This window comes from Phaseolus vulgaris, chromosome 5 (genome assembly GCF_000499845.2).
Source record: "Phaseolus vulgaris cultivar G19833 chromosome 5, P. vulgaris v2.0, whole genome shotgun sequence".
In the NCBI taxonomy this organism is placed as follows: domain Eukaryota; kingdom Viridiplantae; phylum Streptophyta; class Magnoliopsida; order Fabales; family Fabaceae; genus Phaseolus; species Phaseolus vulgaris.
The window spans coordinates 6,761,535-6,773,160 of record NC_023755.2 but is presented as its reverse complement, the minus strand read 5'-3'; the positions used below and the strand labels follow the sequence as shown (position 1 = coordinate 6,773,160).

Below are 11,626 nucleotides of genomic sequence, written 5' to 3'. Positions count from 1 at the left end.
TGAAAATTCTGCAATTCGAAATAAATTTTTATTTTATATTTTGGAATATATAATTTATAATGTATTTTTTATTTTATTTAGAACAAGTTTTCCATAATTTCTTGAACATGATTTTATAACAAAATTTATGGAGTAGGATTTCTAGAATAAGATTTACTGAACAAGTTTTCTGAAAAACACGAAATACATTGGAAAACAAGCTTTCCAAAACTAAATTTCTAAAACAGGTTTTCCAAAACATATATGATGCATTCTAAAACGAGCTTTCCAGAATAAGTTTTTCCAAAATAATTTTTCCAAAACACGTGAAATGCGTTTTGGAACCAACTTTCCATAATAGAATTTCAAAACAAGTTTTCTATAATGTAAATGATAGCTTTTCAAAACGAGTTCTTTTAAACAATTCTCTCTTCCTCTCTTCTTTCGATCTAAGGTTTTATTTGGATTAGGGAGTGGAAATGAGAGAGTGGATTTATGATGATTTGAAGGGAAAGTGTAAAGAAAGTTAGGATGTTTGGATTAAGATAAATAGAGTGGAAAGTTTGAGAAAAGTTTATAAAAGTTTGTGAATAATATGATAGATGTGATTGAAATTATATATTTTTTAATTGATAAAAATGTAAGTTTACAAATTTATCCTTATATTTAGAAATGATTAAAAATTAATTTTATATATTTATTAATAAACTATAATTATTTTTAATTAAAATATTATTTAAATATTTATAATTATAAATATTTGATAAAAAAATTATTTTTATATTAAATAAAATTATTATTTTTATCTTTACTTTTTTTAATTAATATAGTTATTATATAATTTTATTTTTTAATTATTAAAAATATAATTATTTTTATTTTTATTTAGATTTATAATTTATTATATATAATATGATTAATTATTTTTTTATAATGTTTATATTTTTTTATATTTAAATAATAATTATATTTTAAATAAAAATAATAAAAATTTAATTTTAAAATAAAAGGGTAAAAAAGTAAATGAAAATTAATTAATTAATATATATATATAATATATAACTTTCTTCACATTGTTGCGAAGAAAGTTTTGCGCAGAAAGATTTTTTCGATTACTGTGTTATTTTGTTTTTATTACGTGTCTTTCTTCTTTATTCATTGGCAACAGTGATTTTTCGCTTTTCTGTGCTCGGAAACAAACAGAGGCTAAGAGTGAAACACGATGGAAACACAGAGATGTGCGTGATGGTAGTAAAAGCGGCAACGACAATGGCAACAATAGCACGATGCACGAGGCAGAATATTTTAGTATTTTTATTTTCTTATTATGGGGTGCAAAAAGCACAAGTCTTGATTAATATACTAATTTCTAATCAGATTGACACCTATCTTCTTCTGCAGAGCATTTACTATTATACCCTTTAGTAAAAAAATAAAAATATTATTTTGACCTAATTTCAATTGTGTTTCAGTGCGCCTCTTTCACTCTTCGCACCGCAGCCATCCCCTCCCACCTCTTTCTAAGCCTTCTCCTTCTCTCCATCACCCTTTCTCTCAAATTCTTCTTCTTTCAAAGTTCTCATCCTTTGTAAAACTCTCCTTCCCCATCATTCATTAGTGCCCTTTTCATTCACAGGTTAGTAAGTTTAATTTTACTAGTTTTCTGCATATTAAAAAGCGTTTGTGCTCCTTCACAGAAATAGGCACCGAATTATGTATTTAGGTACATTTTAATAGCAAATATATTTTGGATTATGTAATCCGTAAGTCAAATTTGAAGTTCTAAAATGACTTCTAGATTGCATAATCCGTAAGTCAAATTTTGACAGCGAAATGAGCTCTGGATTGTGTATTCCGTAAGTCATATTTGAAGTTTCAAAATGACTTTCAGATTTTGTAATCTATAAGCCATATATCAAGTTCAAAATTGTCTTTCGGATTGTGTAATCCATAGTTTATTTAATATCGAATTATACAATCCGAAAATGTGATTTTGCTACATTTCGAATCCAATATACTTACGGATTATCTAATCCAAAACACTCTTGTTTTATACGTAAATAATCGAATTGTGTAATCCGGTGATCTAGCGACTTAGTAGAATGAGAAGCAGTGCCGCCCGCACTAGCACGTTACCACCATCGACCACCAGCTCAAACAACACTTCAAGGAGCATGCACCACCACCACCACACCAAGCACCTTCTTTTTCACTCTGCACCACCACCACACCATGCACCTTCTTTTTCACCCACGGACAAAATGTGAAACAACTTTAATTTTCATCTTTTTACTGAAGAACAATTTTAGTATTTTAAAAATTTATGGAGGTAAAAAAAATCATGGAGTGCAGGAAGAAACTGTCCCAATACAATCTGAGCTTGCAACAATGCATTCATGCATATGTTAGGACCCGCATTGCATTCTACAACTCCATGCCCTCATGTTTTAAACTTGCAACCCTCGTGAGGGTGAATGACAAACCTATTGTTGAAAAAATATATTTGATATTCCACATTCCAGTATGTATTTATGAAACTAGAAAATACTTCCTGAAATGTATTAATACATTCTAGATTGTCCGGTAACTTTTTATAGAATCGAAAATATATTAGTGTTTCTGGATTATACATTCTAAAAGTATTTTCAGATTCATAAACATTTATTGAATTATACAATCCAAAATACATTAATACATTTAAGATTGTACACTTCAAAAATATATATTTTTGATAAAAATAAGTTTATGAATATATATTTCGGAATTTACCATCTAAAATAGATATATGTATTTTGGGTTATACATTATGAAATACATATTTTAGATTTAAAATTTTATATTCTGAAATACAAAAGGTCACGAAATTCAAGTTCTAACATTTAAGATTGAACAATTCAAAAGGTCACGAAATTGTACATTCAAAAACTACACCTACAAAAGAAAAATGAAACACTCAATAAAATCGCTACATAAATCACCAACCACTCAACCCGCCACCAAGCGTAGTAACCACCACCTCCAACCACCAGGCAGACTAAAAAGGCTCCAAAGAAACATACTCCTACCCACATCTCACCATTTATCTCACCTAGGACTCCCGGCATTTTATTTTGAACTAAAAACCCATCCCTTCACCGTTAAACTAACAATAGACCAATACGTATGTTTTATTCGTGTGCATTATGATAATTAAACAATTTAAAAATCTTACTATATTTAAATTATTTATAAAAACTACTGGAAATATATGCATGCCAATCTGTATGCATTTTCATTTTTTAAATTAAATTGATTTCTTTTTATATTAAACAGTTAATTAACATGGTTAATTTTACACCGAAAGTTTGAAGGAAAATAGTAGGTAATTTAAATAATAATTAAAGGGTAAAATAATCTAACATGTCTGTAAACCAAATGAGAATAATCTCTTTGTCGTTATACATTATAAATTTCAAAGTGCTTAATTTGTATACTGTATTTTAGCTTTAAATTATTAAATAATATAAAAATTACTCATACGTTGTATGGATTAAAATACTAGTTATTTAACAGTGTAAAGTTATTTAGGACTTACCATTCATGAAAATTGTTAGGCAGTGTAAAATTATATCATGCAATTATCATGTATGATAAGTACTAAATATGACCAATGAAAATTATTAACCCATGTTATCTGTAACAAGATCTAGACTTTAAATTTCAAGCCTCCTATCCCTCAAGTACACAGACGGATCCACTGAATGAAAAAACAGCATGATTATCACAAATGAAAATCAGCAATAATATATATGCCGAAAAGGACAATGCAGTAACTCCATAAACACATGCTACAAAATACACGATACATGCCCTTTTTCACATTATTTTTGTCTTCCCTTATAACTCTTGAACTAGAGAGAGACGATGAGATAAATACACAAAATACAACAATGACAGTATCCAAATTAAAAAAAGAATACACAGGAGCAAATATTCCCAACAATGAAACAATGTCTCAATATCGAATACTATCAATACATTTTAAATAAACAAATAATTTTTACAAGTTTTCATCTGTCTGACAAACTGCTCTGTATACCGCTGTTACCGGACATTTGTCCAATAATAATAAATAGTGGGTGGAGGGGCTTTTAATCTTTGATCATTCAACTTGAAATAGTGAACCGCTAAGATTGAATGGCAATTGTTACAAACAAATAAGTACTATGAAATGCGAATAACTTCAAATTCCTCAAAAATCAAATGCCGTGGCTAAGCACCTCTTTTTTAAAGGATGAAATTTGTATTTTACATCTTCGTGTACTAAATTGGATCAGCACATTGCTACCCCCCGATCTAAATTTAGCTGAAATTGTTATAAGATTGAACAAAAAATGCTTGCGTATACTTTTATCTACTGGATGAACATGTGATGCCCTCTTGCTACATTATGTAAAACTACTACATAGTCTCATCAACTTCTGAAAAAGGCACCCTCTTGCTACATTATGTAAAAACTACTACATAGTCTCATCAACTTCTGAATAAGGCATGGACAACTGGAAGATATACAAAGAAATAATCTATAAGAGGAAGCAAAATTGTGGGAATAAGAACTATATTTCATATACATTATTTACATACCTCGTGTGAAAGACAGCAGCTATCTACTTGTTAAAGGTCGAGACTCTTGACTTTGGGAAGATTCAGGGTCGGTGTCATTTGAGGTGTCTCGAGAGGCTTCGTTTTTCAACTTGTAATTATTATATGCTGCTACCCCAGCAATGGCTGGATAAAAAATTAAAAAATGGTTAGAAAAGCTGATCCCTTTTCTTCATCAACACATAACATTACTCATGATTGCTTCTAATCTAAGACTTCCAATTATTAGAACTATTACATTGCATCGTTTAGCTTTTGCTTTGAGTATACCCTTTATACTTCTCTAAGAAATATTCCGTCTAAAATGAATCATTTTCGCTATTTTTAATCAACAAATTTATCAGTCCACACTCCAGATTAGTACATCAATGACTATAAATCCATCTAAAATAAACCAAAAACAAAATATGAAATATTTTTTGGTTTGAGACTGAGACTCTTGATATCCCGATCGACTAGCAGGGAATTCTCTTAGGGGAGCAAACTTATCTCAGCACCTAGTTTATCATACACAACAATTGAACATAAGACATTATTGAAGAAGAACTAAGCTTCTTACCACTTGGACCAACAGGAAATAGTAAAAAAAAGATGTTGATCACTTTCCACTCTCATCCTAAAAAAGGGATTTCAAAAGAGAGAAATTACTGTAATAGGAAATCATATAGAACTGTGCATACAGACATGGTTAATTTTGCGTAGACCTAAATTAGTTAGGGGGAAGGTGTTTGCTAAGGAGGGAAAGTCATTTGTGGAGAAAGAAATGAATATTATGAAAGGAAATAATTCCTAAGTAAGAGAGAGTATGGTTAATAGTTCTCACTTATAGCTTTTGGCAGAGAATCCATTGCTCAGCAAGGGAGCTTCTGCTTTTATACTTAACTGTATCTTGTATACTCAATTTCCATTAATACAATCTCTATATAGTTTTGCACCATCAATAACATCCTAATAGTTAATCTCCAACCATGTTAGATTTGCTCATATTAATTTTCAACATGAAGTCTTTGCTTCCATGAGCTTTTAAAATGTGTATAAGCTAATGACACATAGGCTTCCAGGGAGCACCCAATACTGGGCCATCATATTTCCTGGACAGTCGAATATGTAGAAGTACTCTAAGGCCTTCTCATTGTGAAAAAATCTCACTGGCTATATCTAATGAGACTGGAAAATGTAAAAGGACAAAAAAGAATCCGATACTCACCAATAGCATAACCAAACAAATTGATAATTGTTAACTTTGTATCAGCAAACAGAACAGCAGACAGTAAGACAACCACCCAATCCTTGACAACTCCAGCAACACGAATGGTTAAAGCACTTGTATGTGTAATAACAAGGAAAACTGATAAGTTTAGAGCAAAAGTACAAAGGCAGTTTAGGATGAGCAAAACAGGAGGGAAGTTCCATGGTCCATGTTCATCCATCTTTGACTTCTCCAGAAATATCCAAGGAAGGAATAAACAAATTGCACTGCAGAAGAATCCAAAATTATTTTCACAGGAATTAATGCACGATACACAAACTTTTTTCAAACATTTTTGTAACAGTAAGTGAAATTACTAAAAGAAACACTTGCCTGCAGGGACTAACATAATACATCACGGATATAGGGTTCAACTTAAGACCTTTCTTCTTAACAAAAATCTCCATGAAGATAAGTCTCAGAGCTTCACCAACAACACCTCCCATTTGGTAAACTACTCCAACCCAGTTTATATTTATCTCTCCATAAGAAGCTACTAGGACGCCAAAACTAATCACTGACATGATTAATAGCATTTTACAGCTCATTACTTCAAGTCCTACAGCTACTCCAAGCACAAAAACAGCTACAGGCACTGTGATTGACAATTGCAGAACTAAATTAGTTGCCATATTGGAGAAACAGTGTAAATATAAAATCATTATATGGTATATATTGTACAACTAATGCGAGTTGTTTAACTAATAGATCTGATTGTTTTAAATGTCTCACGATACACATTTTGTGATTACACTTTCCATTGGCAGATATCATATATGGACAAAGATACCTAACGACTATCAATAATCAACAAGATCACTAAAACTTACTGATTGCCTTCAGCATTTGTGCAAAAGCAACAGAAATGTACAGGTAGGCAGTATTTCCCAGCCAAAGAGTCATCGCAAACATGGCCCCAATTGGCACTACCGAAGTAACATATCTGAAACAATAAAGGTATAATTACAACTGGAATTTGCAGTCCTAGTATGTATTTGTAATACGATAAACTATTACGGTAGATAGACTTGAAGTTAATCATATATATGACACATACATACAAGATGTATATGAACAGGCACAAGCATTCAACCGACCCAGTTCATTCTTATAAACTAAACCATGTAAAAGACAACAGAAATATCAATTAAAATGTCCAAAGAACCTAATCAACAAATATGCAGAAATTTCTGGAGCCAGTCACTGTCACAGGATTAACACTACTTTTCAAATGAAAACATTGCAAATGAACTTCTAAAACAAAGAAGTTCACTTACAGAACAGCCATTAAATAAATGACTTGAATCCTTGTCTAGAAATAGCAACACAACATACTGCTATCCATTTTAAATCAGTTAACTAGAAATCAAAGTCTCATGCTGATGTCTCATCCCTGAAAAAAAGTATTCTTTTATGGTTACACAAAATTACCATTGTTATATCACAACTAGCATGTGTTTCACAAAGGTACAAGGGATACAAAGGAAATAGAACAAGGAAATTCAATTCAAAACAACGATTTAAACCTTATAGATTGCTCTACACTAGAATAACAATTTAAATCAAGAACCACCGAGCTAATTTTTGAATTGTGAATAAAAAATTGAAAAATCAAAAGAACAATGAACAATCATGTGACAATTGGTAACTCTTTAATTTCTTTGATGACAATTGGTAAAAGGAAAGCTAAAAAAATAAATAAACATTTCACTGAATCGTGTCAATCATATTATTAAGTGGTACAGAATTACAGTAGTTCATTCATACATCCCAATGACATTTGCAGATTGCAATTCATTACATGATACCAACAGTAGTTTGCCAAATCAATCACATCATCTGTATTTAAACAGAAAATCTTTCAATTATAACCATGCACTGTATATTATTGCTTATTTTCTACAGATCAATCATGTCATGTGTCTTAAAAGGATATATTCGTAAGGATTTTGCTTCTTCCTAAGTTCCATATCTAGAGTGGATAATTATTGGAGTGTAATAGTTAGTAAGTTAGTTAATCAGTTAGCACTGTTAGTTAGTCAGCACAATATACACACTATTACTGTAACAATCATTGTATTGAAAACAGAACAAACTTTGACTTCCTTCTCTGTCTCAATTCTAATATATATCCTAAATCTATTAAAAGGGTCACTCATCATGTTATACTATTCTAAGCCTAATAGTGTTGAACGTAAGAGAATATATTGAGAAAAACCAAAGTCTCACACTGATTAGAGATGGTGTCAAAATACAATGTATAATAAGTGTGATCAAAGATAACAGGCGCACAACCATATTATGAAATTCTTTAATAATAGTATTCTCAATCAGCAAATGTCATAAGATCCCACTTTTAAAATACCAAGAGTCATCACCAAGAGCCAGAGAAATATAACAATCAAATTGTTCCATATATAAAACCGTATTTTAAATCAAGCATTAACTATAGAATGCTTCTTTATGTACTCACACTTCAGGAGTCATTCCCTCATCAACCTTCATAACCTGTAAGAAACAGATCATTAACCTGCATTACATGACAGAAACCAATTACATAGCTCAATACACCAAGCACAGATCCATACCTTCAGAATCTTGGTTAACGTGAAACACAGAACAGAGGAGAAGACCATGTGAAGTAGAGTCAACCCCAGAGGATAGGGGAAGTTAATTTCTTTAGAGGACAAAACCCACTGCAGACACAAATTGAAAAGACAAATTAGGCATCAGCTACATAACAACACAGCTTTTAAGCATTTTCTCCTCGATTATTAATTCCTCAAATGAAATCACTCACAAACTAAGCATAAATCTAGGATCAAACAGGCGAGAATAGTACTTCCAAAAAAATCACTCCAATAGACACCCAAACCATAAATAACCACAATAAAAAATCCAAACGACAAGCTCTAACACAAGGGACTCTTCCATTACCAATTCAGGGACATCATTAAACGAATGAGATACGACATCAAAATTTCAGAAAAAAATGAAGAAAATTTGCACAATTCTCTTACTCTGACCAAACTCCAGAAACAGCCAAATTAAAACGCTTCCGTTCCGTTTGAACAAAATGCCCAACTACCACTAACAATCTCAACTGACAAATCACTCATCATCATATCCAATTCCAATCAACAACGCACGCCGCAAATTTGGGCAAAACAATTCACAGACAGAAGCAAACAAATTAAAATAGAAACACGCAAACAGAACATCGAATCCTGGCTTCCAAATCAGCACGGAGCGATCTTCGCGATATACTTCTGAAAAGCATTTTCGCTTTTTTTACAGGCAACAAACGGAGAAGACAGTGCATGAGTTTAAAGTGATTGGCGATAACCTTATTGAAGAAGATTTGGCCACTGGAGAGAGCAATGTAGATAAGAAGGTAAGCGTAGGTGCGCAAAGTATCAGTCTTCAGATCCGCCATTGATGCAAAAAGCAGCGATGTGTTTCAGCTTATGACTTCACTGACTCTTTGTATCTCTTCAAAGATGCATTTGAAACCCGATCCCGAGATGGGTCGGGTCACCCGATACCAGGTAGAAGATAATGAAAGAAAGAGGCTCACGATTACACATCAACAACAATTACATAAAAAAATTCCCACATGTTTCTTTTCATATTTTTTATGATTTTGGGTGTTGATTTTTTCAAAATGTCCATTGTTATGCTATTATGACCGACACATGTTTTTTTATTGTTTTTTTTTTAGTTGGTAGTACTTTTGTTATTACTTATTCGAAGAACAAATTTTAAAATGTTCACTCCTCCTTTTTCGACATGTGTGAATTTTATTAGTTTTATTATTTTTTTCTTCCTTTTTATTTTTTAAGTTCTTTTACTCCTTTTTTCTGTAGCATGAACATTGGGTATCGAAGAGTTTGATGGTACAACTCTTAAACATAGTGTTCAAGAGTCTATTATGATGTTATGAGAGTTTTCTATTGGTTCATTCGTTAACGTGCTTTAAAAAGTTTTTTTTAGTGAACTTATGTTCAGTTTCTATTTTTTTTGTTTTGTTTTGTTTGTTCTTTTGTTTTTAACGATATTCTCATTTAAGATGAAGAAAATGTAAGCTTATATATAAAGGTTGTTTTTTTTTAGTTAATTTCGTTGATGAAGAAATTTCATTTTTGGAGTTGTGCTTTTTACATGCTTTTCTAGATTTTCTTATTTTGATATTAGTTTATTTTATTTTTCATTTTATACGTGATATAAAATTTTTATGTTTTGATACTCACCTGTTTTTATGCTTCTATTCTTAGAAATATTGTCATATAAGTTGAAGAAAATGTAAAACTTTCTAGTTTGTTTTTTCTATTCGGTTTATGTTTCGTTATTGAAGACAAGAAAAATGTTTGGAGGTTGTGTTTCTTACTTGGATTTATGGGCTTGTTTATTTTTATATAAGTTCATTTTATTTTCATTTTATAGGATATAACATTTGTTTTCTTGTTTTGATACTTGAAGCCTTTTCTACTTTTGATGTTAGGAATATTGTCATATATGCTAAAAAAAGTGTTAGGATTTTTTTTTATATGATTAATGTTTTGTATTTTTGAAGAAGAAATGTTTTTATATTTTGTTTCTTACATGTTTTCTACGTTTGTTTATTCCCATGAATATGCATCATTTTGTTGTTATGAATGTTGATATGGTGATTGTCTCCTTTACTTCATGTTCATCTAATGATAAGCAATTTTTATGTACATGTGTTTGCTTCCATTTCAAGGTTACAAGTTGTTCTCGAACTAGGTTGATCGGTCATCCCGGTACACAAGTAAAGCCTCAATGGTTACATTTCGTGATTATGACATCTTTTGTGAATATAAGTTAATTTTGTCCAAATTTTGTATAAGGAATAAGTTTTAGGATTAGTATGCATTTTAAGTTGCTTATATGTATTAGTTTTATTTTAACTATTTTTAATTCAACTTGATTTTCTCTAATTTTATATGGGAAATAAGTTTTGGAATATGTTTATGTACTAGATAGGAGTGTTCGGGACCTCGGTCCAAACACTTTGATATGGTTATCTCGGTTTTTGGGCTAACATGAGCCCAAAGAGTGGGCCAAGAGCTTAGCCCAAGCGCTGGAGTAAGACAACTCGAAAAAGATAGTTAAAATAAAAGGAATATTCTGTTTGTTTATAACACATACACTAATTAAATGCAAATAAAAGCTGTTGAGAATAATGTTGTTAGCACTCGAGAATAATGGTGCACATATAAACAATATTTTCTTGTACGTGAACATGTGGTTTTTCTGTTATGATTATATGTTTTCTGTTGGGATTATGTTCTCAATAGTAGAAGTTGTTGAAGGGAAATCTATAAAAGGGGTTTGAGATCCCGGTAAAGGTACGTTGTTTCTGAATACTTAAGACTAAAACGGAATACTTATTTTGTATGCTCTCACTGACTTGATCGTCGGAGTGTGATCAACAGGTAGAGCCCCCTTTGTCCCAACGAAGCGTTGTTCAAGTGCACCAAGAGGAGACAAACTAGAAGTGCAACTCTTCATCCAATCCAACCGAGGTCAACCAGCAAGATCATTTGGCGCCCATCGTGGGGCCGATAAAACTTGATCTCATCCTTATTCGTGATTGAGCCTTTTGACGTGATGAGAAACACAAGGCAAGGCCCGCAGGGATCTGAAGGAAGTGATGCCCCCGTCTTACAACAACTCATCGATGCCATGAAGGCCCTCCAAGAGGCGAACGAGGAGCACAGACGAGAGCAAGAGCGG

The 11,626-nt window shown here is 31.6% G+C and overlaps 1 protein-coding gene across 1 annotated transcript; it reads right to left on the bottom strand.

Annotated features, from left to right (window-relative positions):
* Nucleotides 1-3,888: 3,888 nt before the first annotated feature.
* On the bottom strand, nucleotides 3,889-9,518 carry LOC137835004 (probable sugar phosphate/phosphate translocator At3g14410). Its single transcript, XM_068643298.1, has 8 exons — nucleotides 9,216-9,518; nucleotides 8,458-8,565; nucleotides 8,343-8,377; nucleotides 6,700-6,812; nucleotides 6,203-6,464; nucleotides 5,828-6,096; nucleotides 4,603-4,746; nucleotides 3,889-4,517 (listed from the first exon to the last, which is right to left on the bottom strand). Exons 1-7 carry the CDS (start codon nucleotides 9,303-9,305, stop codon nucleotides 4,622-4,624), a joined length of 1,002 nt encoding a protein of 333 aa, XP_068499399.1. The 5' UTR covers nucleotides 9,306-9,518; the 3' UTR covers nucleotides 3,889-4,517; nucleotides 4,603-4,621.
* Between the last annotated feature and the right edge of the window lie 2,108 nt (nucleotides 9,519-11,626).